This window comes from Pseudopipra pipra, chromosome 9, assembly GCF_036250125.1.
Source record: "Pseudopipra pipra isolate bDixPip1 chromosome 9, bDixPip1.hap1, whole genome shotgun sequence".
Classification (NCBI taxonomy): Eukaryota; Metazoa; Chordata; class Aves; order Passeriformes; family Pipridae; genus Pseudopipra; species Pseudopipra pipra.
In genome coordinates this window covers 18,093,724-18,117,116 of record NC_087557.1, presented here as the reverse complement: position 1 = coordinate 18,117,116, position 23,393 = coordinate 18,093,724, and the positions used below count along the sequence as shown (strand labels likewise).

General features: G+C 40.2%; 1 protein-coding gene across 7 annotated transcripts in view; it reads left to right on the top strand.

Annotated features, from left to right (window-relative positions):
* Positions 1-23,393, top strand: part of LRRC7 (leucine rich repeat containing 7) — a 120,872-nt gene that overhangs the window by 46,896 nt on the left and 50,583 nt on the right. For all 7 annotated transcript variants that reach the window (XR_010432760.1, XM_064664875.1, XM_064664879.1 and 4 more), the window contains exons 2-6: positions 8,904-9,106; positions 13,553-13,670; positions 14,507-14,585; positions 15,321-15,410; positions 16,818-16,874. Coding sequence is in view for 6 of the 7 variants with exons in the window: in XM_064664875.1 (XP_064520945.1) it covers positions 8,904-9,106; positions 13,553-13,670; positions 14,507-14,585; positions 15,321-15,410; positions 16,818-16,874 (547 nt within the window). In the remaining variant the exon portion in view is untranslated. The remainder of the gene's footprint in view (positions 1-8,903; positions 9,107-13,552; positions 13,671-14,506; positions 14,586-15,320; positions 15,411-16,817; positions 16,875-23,393) is intronic.

Below are 23,393 nucleotides of genomic sequence, written 5' to 3'. Positions count from 1 at the left end.
GTTCTCATATTCAGCAACCAATTTTCATGGCTACTTTTGGGAATTAAGCCTTTGAGATTTCACTTGTTCTGACATTTTGCTCTCCAGACATAGAATAGGCTTTTGCATTCCCATAATCCAGTTAATGGATAGATATGGAAGCATCTTCCAGCACAGCATTAATGGGGACAGTGAAACAAATGGGGAGCCCTGGAAAAATCTTGTATCCACAGCCAGGAAGGGGGACAGAAGAAAGAGGAACTGATGGACACTAAAAGGTTTTATATTTTTCTTGTCAAAATGTAGAATGTGGAATAAAGGGGGCAAAATTTTTAGTAGTGATGAAAAATGGGAAGAACTAAATTACATGTTTGTGCAGTTCGGTGGGAAAACTTGAATGTTTATGTAGGGACTCATAGAAGATGGGAATGGTTATATAGTAAAGAGAGGCAGCCTGACTTTTGGAAACAATTGTAGTGGTGCATAGCTTAAAAACCACACATGGATGTGTTGGGGAGCTGAAGGGCAGAGGGGTTTGGACAGAAAACCTGTGCTTGGGGTGTGAAGGAGTGGAATCAAGAAGTGTTAGGATGGGAAAGGAAGGAAAGGACGGGGCAGATGAGAAGTTATTGCTGGTGAATATCTGGAAAACCAGAAAAGACTAAAGAAGGTAGATGACTGCTGGGAAATAGTAGTAATATCCACAGGAGTGGTGACATGGGATAGAAACTCCAGGTAGAGTTGGAGTGGTGGAGAAGGCTGGCAGAAAACCTGGCATGGCATCAGAACTGCATGTTTTAATGATTAAAAAAATCCCCATTTTTTCAGAGAGGAAAAGGCTTTTGAAAAAGTTTTGTGATTGGATGCGAACATTTCCATGGGGGAGCAACACACATTTTCTAGGCAGCTTCTTGTGTGGATTTCAGATGTTTTGGAAATATATATAACTAAACAAGTAAGTGTTATGACACGTTGAAAATGAACTTGATCTCCTCCTATTTTGGACTTCAGTCATATAGTGACTGTCCCATCCACACCTGAGCGAGGCAGCAGTAACAGGGAGGAGGAGAAAGGTCCTTTGTCCCTCATGATGAGATACTGAGGAGCTGGAGCATGTGCAGGGAAGGGAACAGAGCTGGAGAAGGGTCTGGAGCACCAGGAGCAGCTGAGGGAGCTGGGGGGGCTCAGTCTGGAGAAAAGGAGGCTCAGGGAGGACCTTCTGGCTCTCTGCAACTCCCTGACAGGAGGGTGGAGACAGAGGGAGTCGGGCTCTGCTCCCAGGGAACAAGGGACAGGATGAAAGGAAATGGCCTCAAGCTGCGCCAGAGGAGGTTCAGGTTGGATATTGGGAAAATTCCTTCCTGGAGAGGGCTGTCCAGCCCTGTCATAGGAGTGGAGTCCTCATACCTGGAATTGTTCAGAAAACATGTGGATGTGGCTCTTGAGGACATGGTTTAATAGTGTTTCTGGTTCACAGTTGACGATTTTAAAGATCTTTTCCAACCTTAACGATTCCATGATTCCACATCTGTGCCTGGGTTCTGCCACAGGATCAACTTTCATTGGGAGTCACAGTTGTCACTTTTAATTAAAACTTTCTTTTTCAGCAGCAGTTTGTAGCTGCACATCATCATCCCTGGAACTCTCGTTCTGCCAGCTCAGCACAATAACCCCAGTTTTCCTGCAATAAGCTCCTGCTAAGCTGATTAATATGTCAGGAATAATGCAGATGGATTGGGATGTAAAGTGCTGAAAAGTAATTGGGTGTTCTGTAGGATCCTGGCCCTCTCTGAGGAAGAAAGCCAGACTTAACGAAAGTTACATTGCTCCTATTTAAATACCAATTTGTTTAGTTGATGCATTTAGCAGGTAAATGTTTTCTCTGCTGTTCTTTGCAGAGCAGTTCCAGCCATTGCACCATAAAACAAGAAATAAAGTATATTTCAGTCTACATTTCATACCAGCTAATCTTTTAAACTAAAGGATTACTTCAAATCAAAGCTGAAACACATCAAAGATCCAAGTTGAAATGTAAATTCCCTGCTTTCCAGACAGCACCCTTTCCAAAGAAATTTGTCACATTTATCGGGATTCTCTTCTGCTTAAATGTCTGCAGGGTGAGCTGTCAAACTGGTTGTAATTTCTAGCAATTAAGAGCATAATTATTAATTTTCAACATGTGCCACTAATGCAACAAATTACTGAAACTCTGCTGGTTCTATTAAAAATCTGAACAAAATTGAGGTTTTGCTTGAGGTTATGCAAAAACTGTCTTTAGGGAGAACAGGATACAGGTTTTTAATAATAAAACCAACCCTAGCAACTATTTTTGCTGTCATTAAAATGTCTTTGTTCTTTGTATGATCATCATCTATGATTAAGATTATCTAAAAGTCATTTAGTCAGAAAATTTCTGTCTAGAAGTTTCAAGGCAAGGCCAATAGTAAAGCTTGGAATTAATGAATATCTTATCAGAAAAGATAAAGATTTGGTGTTATATCACAAAGAGGGGTGTAAGGTTTGGTAATTCTGGTAGGAACTGATACTTTGTAGAAATATTTCTGTCTTGAATTTTACTTTTTATTAAAGTCCCAAATCTCAAGGTACTTATAGCAAAGAGAGTGAAACTTTCCAGCATTAATATTCTTGGGAGACAAAAGGTAAAGCTGAATCTGATTATTCATGCTTGGTTATTTTATTTTAGGATTAGCAAAATCTGAAGATGAACCTGAATGCAGACTATTGTAATGGGAATATAATGAAGGAAATTCAATTATCCTGCATTAAATGGCATTTCTGGGTGAGATATGCTGGTTATCTGTGCAAGAAAACAATTCAGAGAATATTTCACACCCCTCTTTTTGTTAAGCCGAATTCCCCTTTGGAAGCTTCCTAATGATTCTCTTACTGTGACTTCAGAACCATAGTTTCTTAATCTTTTCAGGAAGAGTAATGAAAACTCTTACAAATGACTTATACATGTGGAATATCTAAATTCCTCATTTTGGAACATGACAGTGACCTGCCTGATTCCCTCATCTGGCTCCAAGGGGGAGTTTTGGGTGAATATCCTTTCTTCTAAGCAGGGTATGGAAAAGTATAAATTAAATAAAATATATAGTGGTTTCCAATGGAGAATCACAGAATCTCATCTGCCCTAGGGAAGGCACTGGGAGTTTCCCAGTTTGTTCCAAAAGGCCAGAATTTGTGTTATATTTTCTTTGCAAAAGAGAGTTGATAACAGGGACTACACATATGAAATGGAGCAAAGCTGAGAAATGGAGCAAAATTGGAATTAAAGAAAGAAACATGAAACAACCCTTACACTTCCTTCAGCCCATAGTCTTTTCCTCACTGATACTCTCCTGGCACTGGCCAGACATCCACTTCTGTTTCCTTTCTTCCCTTTTAATTAATTATGTGTGCTGCTTAGATGATTTACATAGTGGCCATTTCCAGTCTGGGTCACTGAAATAATGAGGGAACTTCAAAGCTCTCAGAGTCATCTTAATTTCCAGCCCCACATTTCAATTAGCAACACAACCCTATTAATAATTTAGAGATTTAAAAAAACGGAGGAATATTCTCTCTGCAGATCTGAGCAGATGGAATCTTTCTCCATCTCTTCTACCTCTTCATCCAGCTTTTAGTTTTTAGATGTGCTGCTCACCCTTCTATGATCTGCACCTTTGTGGGCACCATCTTAGGGCTGTTTTGTATGAAACACTGAGTTTGTACTAACTTGTTTCTTTGCTCAGTCAGTTGTGTAACTTTAGCACCTCTACTTTGTATTCTTTATTCTAGCCAAGGCTTTTGTCTGTAGCCATAACACTGTCCTTGTGACAGGAGAGCTGTGCTTATATAACTCTTACATCAGTCCTCGCTGCTAGTTTGCATTTTCTCACCATTTTCCCATTCAAAAAGGAGTTCTGATGACATGTAATCTGCTTACTCTTTGTTTGAAAAACAGCAGCCCTCTTCCTTCAAGATTTTCTTTTTTTCCCAGGATGATATCTGGGTGGGAAGGTGCATTGATGCAGCAGAGATTGCAGTCCTGCTTTCTGCCCCTCTGCCAGCTCAGGTGACACCCCACCTGCAGTGCTGCCTCCAGCTCTGGGGTCCCCAGCACGGGAAGGACATGGAGCTGCTGGAGCAAGTCCAAAGGGGCCATGGAGATGCTCCGAGGGCTGGAGCGCCTCTGGTCTGGAGACAGGCTGGGAGAGCTGGGGGCGTTCACCTGGAAAAGAGAAGGCTCCAGGAAGACCCTAGAGCCCCTTCCAGTGCCTAAAGGGGCTCCAAGACAGCTGGAGAGGGACTTAAGACAAGGGCCTGCAGGGACAGGACAAGGAGGAATGGCTTCCCACTGCCAGAGGGCAGGGTTAGATGGGATATTGGGAAGGAATTCTTGGCTGTGAGGGTGGGGAGACCCTGGCACAGAGAAGCTGTGGCTGCCCCATCCCTGGAAGTGTCCAAGGCCAGGTTGGATGGGGCTTGGAGCAACCTGGGATACTGAAAGGTGTCCCTGCCCATGGCAGGGGATGGAAGTGGATAAGCTTTAAGGTCTCTTCTAACCCAAACCATTCCCTGGTTCTGTGATACCAGGAAAAGAAAGAGCTCAGGAGTTTGGGTTTCAGCCTCCTCTCGTGTCAGTAACTGGTGCTGTATCCATGTCCAGTCTGACTCTGAGCTCTGGGAGTGCCGGATCCACTGGGAGTTGTCAGGGATGAGTGGCCTTGGCTGGGATCAGCTGAGGGTCTCCACTTTGGAGACTCCGGGTGGGACGGGTTTTTGGGGATGCTCTGGCTCTAAAGAAGCTACTCTGTACTTCCATCTTTTCTTGAGTGGTAAAGCACCTCTGGGAGAACCATAATGAGATGATGGAAAGTGGTATCAGTTCAGTGATTGATATGTTTGTGATTTCCAAGCTGGATCGTGTAACTTGCTGAGAAGAGCCAACATACTTGCATATTGATTTTGTTGATTGTGCTGATAATAAGAGAAAGAAAGAAAGAACAGAAAAATCATCACTTATCCGTGAAGTAGCACAAAGGAGTCACTGAAGCGACTTCTCTGCTGCTTTGAATATAATTAATATTTTCTGAACCCTCTGGCAAATGTTGCCATTATTGCTCAGTTCAGCCTTGCAATGCTCCCATTCTCTCTTCCAAGTTCTTTATTTTCTCAGTAATTCTCAATTCTTTAATTTCTCGGGATTTCTGAGTACCCTTCTAGCACTACCAGATCACTGAAAGAGTGATTTCTTGGAGTCTTCTGAAGGGAATTTCAAGAGTGTGAGGGATTTTATGTTTGATACCCTGTCACATAGCACAGGCTGGTCCCCAATAACTGTTGGGTTTTGTCCTCTTTGAATTTTCATTCAGTGCAACAGGGAGCCAAGACCTCCCTGAGATGAGAACACTTAAATGAAGCGTTACATGGAACACTTTTTTGGTAGAAAAATTAAATCCATAATTAATCTATCCTGAAAAACAGAAAATTAAAAATTGATTTATCCTACCAATTATATATAGGCAAATTCTGGTGTTTTTTGCAGTAGCATTTTAACTACCTCTTTTTTTCAGATACCTACTGACTCTTTAGAAGAATGTCATGGAATTCCACGCTGGTTTGGGTTGGGAGGGACCTTAAAGCCCATCCAGTCCCACCCCCTGCCATGAGCAGGGACACCTTCCACTAGACCAGGTTGCTCCAAGCCCCATCCAACCTGGCCTTGGACACTTCCAGGGATGGGGCAGCCACAACGTCTCTGGGCAACCTGTGCCAGGGCCTCACCACCCTCACAGGAAGAATTCCTTCCCAATATCCCATCTAATCCTGCCCTCCAGGTACATCTCATCATATGTAGACCCATTGCAGAGGAAAAAACTTCTGAGATTAAAAAAGAAATTCTTCTATCTTGTATTCTGAAAAAAACCTGCTGCTTTTCTATTCTTCCAAGATCCTTGGAGGTTTGGAGTTTGTCAAGCTGTTTCATCCCATCTTTAAATCAGTTTTGTGAACATGCAACAGTTTTCTGTGCCTCTGTCTTTCCAGCAGGGAAGGAATGTCTTCTCTTGTGCTTCCTTATAAACAGGGATTAGTGTTTTTGCCTCACAAAAGGTCCATTAATTCAGAAGGGATATTTTGTTGTAATTAATTTACATAAAACTCCTGTTTTGCTTAGATTAAGGATTTTCTTTAGAAGAGAACAAACTGCAGATGCTGATAATGAGATGCTTGCTTGAAGCTGATAAGTAGCAGGTTATATTTGTGCTTCTTTCATAGTTTCTTTATCTCATTCAAGAAATAATATGATTTTTGAGCTCTCTTGGAGTGAATAATCTCAGTGCGTCGTGTGTGACGTGTTGAGCAATGACCTCTAATCCCCACCAGGGAGAATTACGGTTCTTTCACTGGTTTAAATGGGGAAAAGCACTGAGCACTGGTGTTTCCATGAGGAGGTGGGAAGTCTTGCAGGAATTAAGGAATCTGATGAAGCATTGATGTGACTCAGCTCCTGCAGTTGGGGGGTGGCTCTTTGCTGACTCTCTTGGGCTGATCCTCTTTCCTCAGGAAAGAAAGGCCCTGAAAATTAGGATAGAACAAAATGTAGGTAAGAAAAGTGTAATTACTAAAGCTGGAATTAGTCCAGGGTAATAATTAATAATGCTGAAATGAATAAAAGGCTTAATTACCACAAGTCCACAGAGCATGAAATGTTACTCCTTTCAAGCACAGGCCCTTCAATTCCATTGTGGTGCAAAGAACAGCAGAATTCCCAGGGGATTTTTTTTATAGATTTTTCAGCATTTCTATGTGTTTTCTTTTTATTTACCAAGGGTAAATAATGGAGCAGATTACAGGCATGTGCAAACCCACTTCTTATCAAAATATATTAAATTTCAGCCTTTCCTGTAGCCATTCCTGCAGCAAATAGTCCCTTGGGAGCAGTTTCTGCAGGGGAGTCACCTCACACTCATTTCTCACAGGATCTTAGGAATGCACCACAATTCAGGTTCAAGTTCCTTTGCTATTCAAGTATTAATCTCTTCTTAAATCCAGCTTGTTCATCTCTCCAACTCACATCTGGGATTGGGTTAGTTTGTGTCTCCTGAAGAGGACATTTCCAATAGATAATCCAATTAATCCACAAACCTAATTTTATCATGACAGTCAGGCCTTACCAAAGCATTTGAGGAAGGCAGAGTAATTAACTCACTTCTGTTTATCTGCTTTTTTCCCTCTAGCTTTTAAAACAACTTTCTGTTGAAGAAGAAATTACAGTTATTTTTATGAACTGCAATAATGGAAATGCTTTTGTTTGCATAAGCAAAAGAAAAAACCTTTAAAAATTGGTTTGGCTGCTGTAATTGCTATTTTTAGTGTGGTTCTATCACTTGGCTATTTGTAAACTTTCTGGCTGGTCTTTTATCCTGGTTTTGTTGTAGGGTTTTATTAAAATGGTGTGTTTGATGCCTGTGCCCACAGCAGAGGAGAATAAAGCCCAGCAAAGTGCTTTGTAATTCCTGTGGGAAGAAGGGTTTGCCAAAGAGTTTTTGAAGTCCATGTCACTGTTCAGTTGTTCATTATCCTCCAATGGCTTGAAAAGCTACAAATAATTTGCTATTCCAAGGGCATTTATTTTTACTTTGTCAGGGTTTGAATTACGTTGCTTCCTGGATGTGAATCCCAAGAGGTTGGGCAGCTCCAGAGGTGGCTCTCATTGGGAATTACGTGTTGTAGGACCAGTGCTTTGTCAGTTTTCATCTGTTTTGGTCTTGTGCACTCAGCTGAATGATTTGGGAAGATTTCTGGAGCTAAAGGTGCAGTGCAGGTATCAGTAGGGCCAGATTGGTGTTGAGGGAATGGCGAGCCTTATTTTGCTTTACTTGGACTAATTTAGTGCATTTTTTCCCTAAATGTAACTCAAAGCCTTGTAAGTGGTTTAGAAAATGGGAGCTGAATGTTTAGCCCTTCTTGCCTTTGTGATAACATGTTCCAGGACAGCCTGATTTATCTATAATGTTAAAATAACTTCTCAAGATGTCAATATTTATTCCAGATTTAGGGACTGCCTGACATTATAAAATCTACTTATTGACTGCTCTCTCCATTCTGCAGTGGTGAGTTAAAGTGTTTTGTTCCAGTGACAAATAATAAGACCCAGTTTTGTAAACTCACTCGAGGGAGTTAGAGGTGCTCACACAAACTGAGGGACCGTCTGCAGCACTTGGCATCGAGGATGGGAGAAGTTTGGGAATGGGGAAACTTCCTAGACGTCTATTTTACTGTAGAAAAAGTCCTTTCTGTGAGTTTTCAGCAGCCCAAGGCGGTACAAGAGGAGCAGGAATGGCAGGTGACCCAAACACCTGCTCTGGGGATGTGTTTGTTCTGGTTCTGTAAGCAGGGAAATTGGTGTTCTTTATTCCTCTGGTTGAGGACTCAGTGGAAATGCCTCAGCAGTGGCTGTGGGAAGCTGAGGAACTCTGCTGGTGTCAGAGGAACCAGATATTAACACTAATTTCTCAGGGAGAATCAGAACCTCTGCCCGATTCACCACCGTGACTCATGATCCAGGGACTGACATGTCCCTCTGTGCTTTGATGAACGTGCTTGTACTTGTGCCTCCACACAGTTATTTTCACTGTTAAACCAAGCAATGATTGTGGCTGGGCTTGGAGTGTTTCCTTCTGTCCTGGTGTAGGGAAAAGCTGCTGGGCTGAGGTTGTGTTTTGTGGTTCCACTGGCAAATCACACTTCTCCATGTTCTGGAGAAAGGTAAAACAAGAGCTGCAGACTGCAGACTACAGAGATCCCTCAGAAAAACTGTATTTATGGACTGCAATCTTGATGATAAATCTAAATAAGAGTCCCCAAAATGCTGTTGGTTTCTGTAACCTGTGTTTTCTCCCCTTTTTCTTCAGTATGCTGCTTGGAGATGACAACCAAAAGGAAGATCATTGGCCGCCTGGTGCCGTGCCGGTGTTTCCGAGGGGAGGAAGAGATCGTGTCCGTGTTGGATTACTCTCACTGTGGCCTGCAGCAGGTGCCAAAGGAGGTTTTTAATTTTGAGAGGACCTTGGAGGAGCTTTACCTTGATGCCAACCAGATTGAAGAGCTACCCAAGGTAATCCATGTTCTGCTGGAAGACAACCTTGAGTCCTAAAATGTGTGTTGGACAGGGATGGCTCCTTTAGTCTGGAGAAGAGGAGACTGAGGGGAGACCTCATTGCAGTTACAACTTCCTTGGGAGGGGAAGAGGGGCTGGTGGCTCTGGGGGTTCAAGGGCAACTTTGTACAGTTTCTCCTGCCTTCTCGAACAGCCCAAGCAGCCAAACCCTCATCCTTACACTCCATGCTGGATAGGGCAGAGCAGGAGCACCGATCACTCCTTCCCAGCAGAGGAACACGGACAGTGGAGCCTTAAACTGGGAAATGAACAACTGTCCAAAAGAAATGGTTCTGCACAAGTAATTCCTGTGGCATTTGGTAGCTTGATCAGGAGCCACTACATTTGAATCCTCTTTATCCCTGCTTTTCAAAGGAAGGTCTCTGTCAGAATGAGCCCTTTATCCTTCTGGGATATCAGTGGGACCCTTCCAACTCAGAATATTCTGTGATTTTGTTGGGAAGTGCCAGTGCTGAGTAGGAGTTTCACAACTGCAATGAGATCACCTAAGTTATCCTTCCTGAGTAAAATTCCTCTTATGGAATCTTTCGATCTCTTCTTCTGCTGATTAATATTTACTAGGAGGAATTAAAAGTTACTGTAATTTAAGTGTTCTGGAAACAAAAGAGAGCAAGGTGGTGGAAAAACCAATTAATGGCAGGTGCTGGCTACATAATGAAGCATGAAGGGATGTAATCCAGCCCTTAATTGAATTTCTCTCCACAATAATGAAAGATGCTCACAAGTCTTTAATTAAACACTGTCCCCTGTAATCCACTCTCCATCATTTCACAGCACATTTCTCAGTTAGGCTGCACAGAGACTTCCTAGAAATTGTATTTCCAAATGTAGAAAATGTGCTTTTCCTATTCCATGGGGTTGCTTTACTGGGATGTGATGGGTCATTGACTCCATCCCCAGTTCTGCACAGATGGGAAGGCAGGGCAGCTCCAGGAGCTTTAGTTCATGGGGGAAAATGGCTGTGATGAGCTGCCTGATCCCTCCTAGAGAAGAAAACAGAGAACCAGGAGTTTTTTCTGTTCCCATAAACATGAAATGGGTCCTGGTGGAGACCATTTGCTGCTGATGGATCCCTGAGATCCAGCTCTCTTTTATGTCATGGTTTCATTGTGCTATAGAAGAATATTGGAAATGTCTAATTTAGGTGGGGATTTTGGATATTTTTGGGCTGGATCTTTATAATTTGCTATATGTGTTTTGGGTTGGAAGTATCAAAGTGGTTTTCAGACTGAGCTGCAGTGGCTGATGGAAGACAAATAGAGCAGGGCATAGAATAATGCCATGATTCTATATGGGAAAACTATCGACCAAAGGGAAGGAGGCAAAAATTAGGAAGGTGATAGTTTTTAGTTTTAATTTATCGTAAACACAGCATTTATCACAGTCTTGGCCGTGTGTAAGAGAAGATTAATAAGAGTTAATTTGTTTTCTTACTAGTGATCATTTTTGTCTTAAGCCTTTATTAATCATTACTGTGAATTAAACAGCCCAAATAATTCCTTTATCAAATTTGCTGCTTCAGATATTTTTGCCCCATGGCTCTGAACCTTTTTTCCGCTGTTTAATTAATATTCTATGGGAGAAAATGGCATTTTTTTTCCTGAAAATGGCACTATATTACTTACCATTAACTTTGTATTACATGTGGCATTCTACCACAGGCAGAACTTTAGCCCCTCTCTAAATAGGATTTCAAATAACTTCTTCCACAGGACGTTTTTGTTAATTTTCCATTCTTTGCCAGATGTTTTGTGCCTCTGATATTACAACATTTTTTTGAAATTCCTTATAATCTTGAACTTGATCATGTTTAAAAATATAATGATAAAATTATAAAAGTTATAAAAATTATAGAAGCACTGCTAAAAACTCTGTTAAGTCCCGATCTACCCTACTTGCTTTCACTGCTACGTGATACTCTAGAACTCAATAAATTATTTTGCATTAAGCTGATGCATTCAACTCATTCTGCCTGCTTTTATTTTCAGTTTTACCTTACATTTGGTGTATCATAATTATGATTTTTCTGTTACTTCATTAGAAATTAGGTTTTAGTTTGTAATTTTTATATTTCTTTTTTCTTTGGAGGATTTGCAGGATTGTTATATAATTCTTACCCTGTTTTCCCCTAAATCTTGCCAAGTCTTTATTTTCTTTGCCTTTGAATTCATCATCATGAGCTGCTGCTGCACAAATGTCCCTTATTTGGGTGAGTCAAATGAATGGATGACTAATAAAAAAGAATATTGATCTTAATGAAGATGGAGTGACTGGAAATCAACATCCAGAAAAACAGGAGTGGGATGAAAATTCTCCCCAGGAACCTTTGGAGCAGCCAAAGCCTTTCTGACTTGAGATATTCAGGATAAAAGTCCATTGTTATAATTAAATCTCAATGAGCACCTCTTGGGTTTTACTCTGAAAGGAATTTAAGTCATGTATGGATATCCAGAGTGATGATTCCAACCAAATCAGGATGGCAAGGCCAGGAAGCTCCAGAAATTCAGGAAAACACCTTTGGAACATCCAATGGGGGAAAAAATTGCCCATCCAGTGGGCAATTTTGGGCCTACGTTCCCCACCCTTATATTCTTTCTAATACAACAGTACATCATTCAAATCACTCCAGAGGGAATATTTTTTATTAGGCCTCTTCCATCAGCAGTTCCAAAGCCTTGGATGTGTTCACACAGTGTCAGAACTCTGAGTTCCAAACCTTCCTCAGCTTCTGAAATAGGGAATGGCTCCAACAGGAGGGGAATGGCTGGGAATGTGCACTGGGCATTTCATTTTCCATACGGTATTTCTTTTATGGAGTTTAACTCATGAAATTTTCTGCCCAAACCTTGGCCTGGTTTGTATTTGTATCAAAATCCTGCAGGTTCCTCCTGCTGAACATCCCCAAGGTCTGGAGCTGCTCTTGTGTAGAACAAGGGCCACCTCCAGAGCCTCTTACTTATGGTACTTTCCAGATTCATCCCAAATGATGTGCTTCCTTACAAAAGGAAAAGCAGGTGCTCTTGCAAAGGAATTCCTTGTTCTCCAGAGAGAGATTTCCTGTGGATGAGGTGGAAAGTGCCTGCATGGAATGGGTTCTCCTATCCCTCTTGGGTTGTGCTTCTCATCCTGAGTATTCATTATTCACATGATTCCCTCCCATTTTCTGAGAATTGGTCATTTTGAAGGAAAAGCAAAATTTTTCTAAAGGATTATCATAGAAAGTTACCTCAGAAATATAGAATCATAGAATCATAGAATCGATTGGGTTGGAAAAGACCTCCGAGATCATCGAGTCCAACCCTTGGTCCAAATCCAGTCCATTTACTAGATCATGGCACTCAGTGCCACGTCCAATCTGCATTTAAAAATCTCCAGGGATGGTGAATCCACCACCTCTCTGGGCAGCCCATTCCAATGCCTGATTACTCTCTCTGTAAAGAATTTTTTCCTGATATCCAAATTTCTCCTGATATTTCAAATTGTTCTAAAATTTGCTTGAAGTGAAGCAACAAGTGGCCATTTTCAAGCCCTTTTGATGTTAGTTTTCTCCTCTCTGGATTCTTGGCTGAGTTTTCCATCTAGGAAATCAAATTATTTTGCATTCCCAGATAGGCTGTGAGCGAGTTTATGGACTTTATTCTCACAGATAAGTCTATGAGAAAGACTAAATCTGATGAGAACTGCACGGATACTGGAAGGATCCTTGTGAGATGCTTTCAAAGAGCAGTTGTTTTCGAGAACCCACTGAATTTTCTGGTGAAAACTGGAGACCTGCTTTTATAAAATAAGAATTTGAATGAAAAGTAAGAATCAAGTCCTGAATTTTGAAGGGGAATAGAAAGAACATATCATTCTATTAATGTCAGAGCATTTTTATACCTTGAAGATAATTAATTTAATCTGCATGCAGTCAAAATATAATTAAAATATGTAATGAAAAATATGTAGTGAAATTAAATATTTTTTACCACAAGACACAAATTTTTTTCAATTGATATGAAACATGTAAAACAGATCAATAATGTATAATTATTATATATGATGTAATAATATAAATACTTACAAAACATTGATTGCAATGACTATGCAGTTTTGGACAGAAGGCTCTTCTTTACCATTGCCACTGCTAATTTGGGTTATTCCTATCGACTGTAAGAATGTGTTCTCGAAAAAAATATGTTTTGAGGATTGAATTCTTCTGGAGCAAGTGGAGTTTTGAGGTATTTCACAGATTCAGAGTTGGAAGGGACCCACAAAGACCACAAAGATCGAGTCCAACTCCTGGCCCTACCCGGGACCATTCTGTGTATAAATAATGATCTCAAACTGTTTGTTTTTCCCGAAACTCTGTAAATCGTCTTTTTTTTTTTTTTTTTATTGCAGCAACTGTTCAACTGTCAGGCTTTACGGAAGCTGAGCATCCCTGACAACGACCTGTCCAGCCTCCCCACCACCATCGCCAGCCTCGTGAACCTCAGAGAGCTTGATATCAGTAAAAACGGTGAGACATCCAAAGTGTCTTAAGGAACTGTGGTGAATATGAGCAATAATGAAGTTTTAATTCCTAATGGTTAAGAACCTCGTGCTCTGGGTCTGGATTATGGCCTGGCACTTCGGAGAAGGTTCCATAAAGATCTACCTTGTTTATTTTCCTTTTAAAAATCAGACTTTGGTTTAGCATCACACGACTTGTGCCCAAAAAATATTGGCAAGAGGAGTGTGAGGCCACTTTTCAGTGCACTTATGAACTGTTCCACTTCCTGAAGTGGCTTAGAACTCACTAGGCTCTTGTGTGAAGGATTTAAGCACATGGGGCTGTGGGTAAAGAATTCCAGGATTTATATAGATTAATTTGCTGATGTGCATCCCCAGTTATGCATTTACACATTTATGTGCCTAAAAACCTTTGCAAGCCTGAACTCAAGTGTCTTTGTTTTAAAAATGATGCTTTGGCACTCCTGGAAATGTTGGGAAATTTCTTATCAGTGGAGTCCTCGAGACTCTCGGGATTCTCTGTGTTGTCGGAAGAGACAAAGAGAAGCCGTTTGGGAAGAAATGAAAGGCACAGATACCAGTACAGATGATGTCACTATTTAACTCTAGAAGATTATATAAATCAAGCATTAGCATAATAGCCATAGTATAAGGTATAGATTCTGTTCTGGTGTGTTTATTTAGGGCTTAAGTACTTTTAGACTATAATACTCAATGTGTGTATCCCTCCTGTATCCCTATCAGAGCGGAAGTCTGATCTGAAAATACCAAATGAACTCACTTATGAACAAAACAAATAAACAGGGTTTTTTGTAAATAATAATTCTTTCCGTGTTTTTTTAGGAATTCAAGATTTTCCAGAAAATATCAAGTGTTGTAAATGTTTAACGATTATCGAAGCCAGTGTGAACCCCGTGTCCAAGTGAGTATGAGCAGCTGGATTTGCATTCTGTAGGTGCAGAAAAATAAGCTCAGATTTAAAGGAATTGTGTCAAGTTCATTTGCAGGATTAATCTAACTTTCTTTTTAATTGTTTCAAACCCAGAGGGGATGAGTCTATTGGAAGATCTGAGTCCTCTGTTAATGGAGTCTTTCCCCTTAGCAGAGAAATAGTTGGCAAAGCACAGAGGCTGAGGTTTCATGTGTTTGGCCACTGAAAACCTCTTGGTTGGGGCTTTAGTGACACTTTTCCCTTCCAAGAAGTTGCAATAATAGTAACAAAAAATCTGGGTTGTAAAGCTAGGAATTATGAAATGGAATGAAGGAGGCGAAAGGATGAAATTTTACTACTTCAGTTTAAAAAAATTGAGAGAAAGAGGAAGAGAAAGAATAAGAGAATGAGAAAAAGAGGGAGAGAGAGAGAGAGAGACAGGAAGAGAGAGACAGAAAGAAAGAAAGAGAGAAAGAAAGAAAGAAAAAGAAAGACACCTTTGGCTTAAACCCTTACCTAGGAAGGAGGAAAAGGCTATTTAATGTGGTTATTGCAATGTGGAGAAGATGAGAATGAACAAAATTGTCTGTAATGAGTAAGTTCTTCTGGAGAATTTGGATAGACAAAGAAGGTGAGAGAGAAAGTCACCTTTCTTCTTCTAAATATACATTGTTTTATTTCCATGGCAACGCTGAGGTGAGCATTAAGGGTTTCACTGTTTTTTAGGCTGCCAGATGGCTTCACACAACTTCTAAATCTGACCCAGCTCTATCTAAATGATGCCTTTTTGGAGTTTCTTCCAGCTAACTTTGGAAGGTAAGGATGAGTCATCAAAGCACAGTGATCGTGCATTTGAACCTGGCTTAGGCTCTAAGGGTCTGGTTTAAATCTGCCTTCTCTTGAAAAACTAAACAAAAACCAGATTTTGGCTTTTCAGCACAATTTTGATGAATGATTGTTGTAGAGGGAATGTTGTGTCAGCAGTAATGTGGTGATAAAGTGATGCAGTTTGGCAGTTGAGGGAAAAGGTGAGAAGAAATAGAACTTGGAGGGGACTGTCCTTCATCAAATGTGTGACTCAGTTGTGGCAAGGGCAGAAAACAGCAATATGGGCTCTGCTGTTGAAAAATGGGCTGAAAGATAAAGGCTGTGAGTCAGAAGGGAAGAAAGAAAGGACTGAAAGGCAACATGTGAAACCAGAACAAGAGAAGATTCAAAAGACAGTGGAGCAGAAGGGCTGGAGAATGAGGGTAAAAATAAATGCAGCAGAAACAGAGCCAAAAAATGTTAGATAAGGACAAAGCAGAGGTGGTGGAATTCAAAGTTGACCCAATTTGCCATAAAAGGGGGCAGGAGGAGCTGGTGGATCCCTACCCTGCCCAACTGTGGCAGAAATGGGGAGTTTATTCCACATGATGAAGGTGATGGTTGGCCTTTCTGCCCCTGGACTGTCCACCTGGCCACAGAGCTCAGAAGACAAAAGATGAACAGAGAAAATATTTGGCATTGTTACAGAATTCACCTAATACCAGTTTTATACTTATCCGTCCTGTATGTTTTATGGTTCAAGTGGGAACACCAACCCAGCACTCTAATCCTGAGGTTGTAAGTGATGTTGGTCTGCTCAGACCTGGGGAAATCAAGTGCTGCTTTAGCACAGGCCTGGCCCTGACCCAGAGCTGAGCCTGGCTGGAATATACCAGCTTTTCACAGTAACTCTAAACTATTTTATTAATGACTTGAGCAAAGTAAACAGAGTAAAATTTCATTTCTCTCAAGCATTTCCAGGTTTACTGAAGGATAAAAAGCAACTGCTCTTGAGTTCATAAGTTCCTTTGAAATTTTCTGCGAATTCTACAACCCCTCGCAGGTCTCCTTTTAATTTACAGTATTTTTAGCAGAAGTAGGACATGTGCTGAGTGGTGGTATGAATTAAAACCTACACACAACAGCCCTTCCAAACTCCATTGTGCTATTAGGTGAATTCTGTCAAAGCTTTTCAGAAGAGTTCCACTGAGGACAGACATGTCCTGCCTGAGTGTGTCTGTCCTTACATGAAATTATTTGATTCTGAACACATTTTGTACCCCAGAAGAACTGGACATTGGACTGTAGTGCGTGAAACAGACTCTTCCTTTATTGAAATAAGTAATTTTAAATCATTCTTATGGATGCCTGAACTAATTCACTGAATGAACTCATTATTTTTTATCCTGTTTCTAGACTTGTCAAATTGCGAATTTTGGAGTTAAGAGAAAACCACTTGAAAACTCTACCAAAGTAAGTGATGGAATATTTACATTTATTCACCTGAAATTGCCAAAAGTGAAAAATATTTGTATTTGCAGCAATGCAATGGTGTACTTTCTGTTAAGAGTGTATTTTTTTTTGCATGATTTAAAGAAATTTTAGTGAAGGGTTTTAGCAAAAAGCAAAGATCTGTGATTCTGTGACACGGCGGAAGATGGATCCTGGTACATTAACTGGGTGTAAATCAATGGCCAAAATCTACAATGTGACATTTTAAGATAAATAGATAAAATTGAAAAGTAACAAATGAGAGAACCCTGGTCAGTGATGATATGACAGTTTGTTTTCCAGTAATTAATCTGATATGTTGAAAACACTCTCTGTGTAACCTGATAGAATGCTGGTTTGAACAGAATTTAAATGGTTTTGGTGCTTTTCAGAACAATTAAAAAGCCTGCATCAGCAGAATATGGAGGAAGTATCAATTTGCTGGTGTTTCTTGGTGCTGTTTACCAAAAAAAAGGAAGTTTCTATAATTTATTGCTGGAATTTGACCAATATTTCAATGGTTTTGAAAAGGAAATGGTAAAGAACTGAACAATAAATCTCTACCCTCCCATGCTGCACTGCATAAAACGGGGACTTTGCTTTTCTATCCAGACTAGAATTATGTAATTGTTTTCTGGAAGAGGGATCCTCACCAATGGAAAAATATCCATGGATTTGGGGCTTGTTAGAAAGGAGTTTAATGCCTCAGTTTGGAACTCCAGTGCATTTCTGGATGTTCCCATTTTCTGCCAGCACCACTTTCTCTGCATAAAATACTTCTGCATGTGCAGTTTTAACCTACTGAAAATATCTGTATGTTCAGCCTGTAGATCTTCCCAATACTCTTCTATAAAATCAGTAATTTATTTCCCCTCTATGTGGTTTGATCAAAGATTATCCTTGACGCCGGTTTCCAGGATCTTCTGAGCAGTTAGAACTACTCGGAACTGTCTGGCCAATATTGCAATTAATTTATAGTATTTTAGTAAAGCTTTAATTTATGCAACAAGATTAGATTTTTTTTTTTTTCTCTTGAACTCTTCAGAGCTTTTGGGAGATTCTGGCCAAGTTATGTGCTTGATGACTCTCACTCTTGCTGGTAGCAGAGCCTGTCCTTGGAGAAGTGCACTCTGGCTTTCTGCTTGTAAAACTCAACCTAGTCCAGAATTAACCCAACCCCAGACTGAAATTACCAGTTTTCCCAATTTTTGTGGACAGACATACCTGAGCAAAGCTCAGAGCTGTTCCCTGCTAATGAACTTTGTTGTCCCTGCTGGCATGAGGAGGGTCTGTGGTTTTGTCAATTATTACAGTAATTGAACTAAATCCCCAATTATTCAACAAAATCTAGTAGCTAAATTTACGTCTTAGTTGGAAAAAGAAAGTTCTAAGAACATTTCCAACAGAAGCTTTTAATCTATCCAACAGTTGTGTTTAAGCCTGGCCTGGTTCCAGGCCTAAGGAAGCTTGTTAACTTGCTTGAATTTTGTATTTTCTAAGAACAGACTCTCTCATAAACATTCATTGCTCTTCACATCAAGAGATGTCAGCAGACCCACCACTTCCAAACTGAATGTTTTTGGACATCGCTGTACTCCTGAGAGCAATCAAGAGTGTTTCATATCTCAGGAAAAACTCAGAAACTCCCTGTGCTGTTGATTGTTTCAGGTCTAGAGTGTTTCAAAGATCTTTGAGGACATAATAGCACTTGAATCTTGTCTCTTAGAGCTGTTTGGGCAGAGGAAAACACCTTTGCAGGGTTCTGGGGGATTTCTTTCAGTAGACATTTGGAAAATTGAAAAATTGTAGGAACCTCATTTGTTACTGGTGAGTCACCAGTGTCTTAGAGCCTGGAGGGGCTGTAATTGTGAGAAAATACCTGTATTTGCTAGGTGACTCACTGGTACCCAACTGGAGCTGTGGCTTCTCAGCTCCTCTCTGGTTTTCTGGACAGTAGGAATTACAGCTCTGTTTTTCTGCATGTTAGGAAATGATGTCCAATGGAGACATTACCAAAGGTGTGAGTCCCTGGCACCTGATGTTAGGGAAAACCAGGATTTCTCTTGGTCTTCAGCTGTTGCTCAGAATTAATTTGGCTTGTGAGGAGTAAAAATTTAATATCTCAAGTACAGCCTCTAAAATTGGCAGAATTAAGTAATTCTGAAGGTGAAAGCATTTAAAAGTGGGTGAAATTTAATAGCACAGTTACAAGGTCATGTCCTGAGGGACTAACAGAGATTTTTGATACATGAGGAGTTCTTCAGTCAGGAATCAGATTGGGAAAAAAAGATGTGAATGTAAAATGTCTGATTCATTGATCTGAGAGAGCCTCAATAGGGCCAAATGCTCTTTATCAGAGTGTTTTCACTCTGACAAAGAAACCCTTGGGACATGGGAGAAAAAAGAGGGAGGCGTCATTTGGGAAAGCTCCAGATGGAATGGAGATGAGGAAGAGTTAAGCAGGTCCTAATCTGATAGGAAAAATAATGGATGTGCAGTGTTATATGGAATATATTCATATATATACTTAATATATTTTATTAAAAATAGTGTGTTACTTAAGCTGACAAAAATTGAAGTCAAGGGGAGATATATCAGTGTTTGTCTCTGCACACACTGACCATGTATCAGGTTATGGAGTAAACTGGTTTTTGGGTAAAATGGTTGATGGGTAAACTAGTTATTGGGGAAAAGGATTAGTGAGTAAACTGGTTTTTGGGTAAAAGGGTTATTGGGTAACTGGTTACTAGATAAAAGAGTTATTGGGTAAACTGGTTATCAGGTAAATGGGATGAAATAATTCAGAAATGTTAAGTTTTTATCAGAAATTATATAATTACATAGTGAGGTTCTTTGTGTGGCTCAGCACTTTGACATTCCTTTGCAGGCATTTGCATGTGTCATTCTGTTCTTGTTGGTTTAAACAAACATTTTTCTGAAATATTCTAATTTTGCAGTTATCTGGGTCCCCTCAGTTTGCTTTGTCTTGGTCCAACATTCCTGCTTTCCAAAATATTTCATACCTGTGGTTTTACTCCTGATTTGAGTCAGGAAGAAAAGGACTTTATGGATAAGAAAATGATGATGATAATAATGATGATGGCGATAAAGGTGGAAGGTTTTTTTCCTTTCATTAAAATTAGCCATTTTATCTTGATCTGGTTTCAGACTTAAAATATAAACCAATGTTTTTAATTCTTGATTGCACATTTTTAGGTTCTGATTGTAACAAAACCATGTGAAAATAGAGGCTGTGTTTTAGCCACACAGTTTTATTTCTGAGACTTGCTCCTTATTATTTTTGCTGTCAGAATGCAGACTCTCCTTGGACAATCATTCTCTGATCTTACCTGTTGTAGGCAATAAAATATCACATCAGTATTTTCTACTTTGCCCTTTTCTCCAAACACCTCCAATTGTGAGGAATCTCTGAGCTTTTGCTGCCACTATTTACATCAAAACAGGATTTCTGTGCGTTCAAGTGCCACAAAAAGTCTATGAAAAATAAATGTTGCTATTTTCTAGAACATTTCACTGACAATGCTCAAATCTCTTCCTTGATAAAGGGCATTAGATGAGTTTTCTTCTAATAATTCCAAAGCACTGGTCAGTTTCATTTAAAGTTTGCCATTAAAATTATTTGAAAGAAAGATGGACACAAGAAGGATGCCCTACATTAAGTTTTTCCTTCTGGATAATGAATTAAGGTGTGAATGCAATATTTTTTTGCAGATATAATTAAAGTATCTGTTTTGGCTTCACAATTATATACTGCAAAAAAAGCTTGGGGGGAAAACACATTTTTCACCCAGAAGAATTTACTCTTATAAATGTCATGAAATGGGACTTTTTCTATCTTTTGAATTCCAAGTGTACTTTTATTTTTTTCTGTGACTATAATGTGAAAAAAAATGACATTTTTCTCTGACATTCTTCCATTTCTTTTTTCCATGTCTTCCCACTTCTTTCCATTTATTTTATTCCCCCCAAATTTACAAATATAAATGTAGAAAGTAAATGCTGGTGGGGAGGATACAGGTTATTTAGCAAAGAAATAAGATGGGAACAAGGCAAAGTGGGGGAAGTTTCCTGTTCTTGATGTAATGATCATAAATCTAGATTTATTGAAATTATTTGTAACTCTTATTTATGTTGATTACTTTTTAAAAGTGGTGAGACTGTGTATGAGACTCAACAGATGAAGGTTTCCAAGCAGCAGCATAAAACCTGTATAAAAAGGACATGGTGATTTGGTTTTAAAACAATATAAAGTGAATTAGACCAGATTTGTCCTTGGCAGAATAAATCTCAAATGATAGTGGGTGTTTTGCAGAGGTTAAATTTGCGAATTGGAGGTATTTAAACCTGTAGAATTACAATTCTTATGCCCTTCTGTAGCTTAGACTTTATTCCAAACTGACAAAATAAACAGAATAATACAGAAATTCCAGAAAGATATTCAGAGATCAAACATATCCCAATGCATTACCTTCCTCCAGATGGGAAACTTGCTGGATAAAAGTGATTATTATTTCCATTAACCTGATAATCGCGTGGTAAAAAGCTTTGTTGTGACTTACAAACGTCAGTGCCATAACATTTCTATTCCTCACATCCTTCTCACTCCCCAAATCCCATTTTAGGAAGTAAATTTGCAAAAATCACAAGTTGTCTGAAGTGTGTTGAAGTCAGTGGAACAGGGAATTTATCTCGGCTCAGAACATGTCCAGGGGATCTAAATCCGGGGGAAAGCTTCACTTTCTCCTGCTATTTTTTGAACTGCTGTTCCACTTTCTCCCAAGTTTGTGATCAGGATGGAAACTGTTTGGCACACTTTGACTTTACAAATGTGTGCATCGTTCCTGGTGACCTGTTTTCCTCAAATAGCAGCTCTGGCTGAGTTTAATAACTCCTACTCCAGGAGGCTTTACTACCTTGGCACGACGTTATTAAAATATTGGCAATATTTTAATAAGTGACTACTACTATGAATTTTCCCTTTAGGCTTTTTAAAATAAATATATTTGCTGCTCAGAGAAGAGGCTGAAAGATGTGTTATATTGCTTTCCTATTGTAAAAATGCTTTTCCAACTTATATAAGGTTGTCTGAAAAATTGCCTTAATTATTCTCCATGGAATTGCAGATCGGTTTGGGTTGGAAGGGACCTTAAAGCTCATCTTGCTCAGAGCAACCTGGTCTGGTGGAAGGTGTGCCTGCCCATGGCAGGGGGTGGAACAAGATGAACTTTGAGGTCCCTTCCAACCCAAACCGGTCTGAGATTCTGGGATTCTATGATTTCTTTTTCAGAAGAGTTTAGATCTGATCAGTGGCACTAAATTTCAGTTAACGGCACAAAGGAGTGGGAGGGGAGAACATTTATAACCGTGGAGAATCATCATAGCCCACCTTCCACTCATTTTGTTCTTAATTATCTCAGAACCTTGAGCTCCTCCCAGAATGACCGGGAGCTAAAAACACAAAGAGTTCCTTCTGCCTGTTACTAATGAGATTGGATTTGCTTGTGCTTAGACTCCGTGCTCTGCTTTCTCGGGAATGTTTGATTTATGGTGTGCAAGAAAATGGCTTCTTATACTCAAAACACCTTAAGTTAAGAGTATAATTTCCATTGTATTTGAGTAAACCCAAATCTACAGAGTAAAAGCACCTTCACACAATTCCAGCTGCAGGAGGAGTCAATAGAGAGAAGGTGGCTGAGGGGAGCCATTTGGAACAGGGTGGGTTTTACCTACGTGGCCATCAGAGACTTTCTCTTTGTCCTAGCTGGTATCCGTGTGCCCTGTGTCCCTCTGTGGTGAGAGACTGAGGGGAGACTTCATTGCAGTCACAACTTGCTCGTGAGGGGCAGGCACTGATCTCTGCTCTATGGGGATCAGGGACAGGACTCCAGGGAATGTCCTGAAGTTGTGTCAGGGCAGGTTTAGTTTGCATCTTAGAAAAAGGTTCTTCCTGCAGAGGGTGGTTGGGACTGAACAGGCTCCCCAGGGCAGTGGTCACAGCACCAAGGCTGCCAGAGCTCAAGGAGCGTTTGGATGATCCTCTGGGACACCTGGGGTGACTCTTGGTCCTGTGCAGGGCTGAGGGTTGGACTGGATGATCCTTGTAGGTCCCTTCCAACTCAGCAGATTCTGTGACTCTGTGATGCTGTGAAGTTCTTGCAGTGTACCCCTCAGAAGGTCTGTAAAGTCAGCAAGCGGAGAGCCCTAAACCAGTGATCGGTTCCGTGGGGTACAACAGGGTCACCTTGTTCTGCCCTTTCCCTTGAGCCATGAAAAATTCCCTGTACTGGAAGGCTTTTATTGATGTCATCAGGAAAGAAAAACAATCATGCAAAACTTGATGACTCTCAACTGCCTTTATTCTTCCACATCCAAACCCTGCTGGATGATTGCTTCTGAAAAACTGAGTGTTACGTGTGCCTGAGTAAATGCCAGTGATCATTAGTTCTTCATCACAATTGCATTTTCCTACTCAGTGAGTTC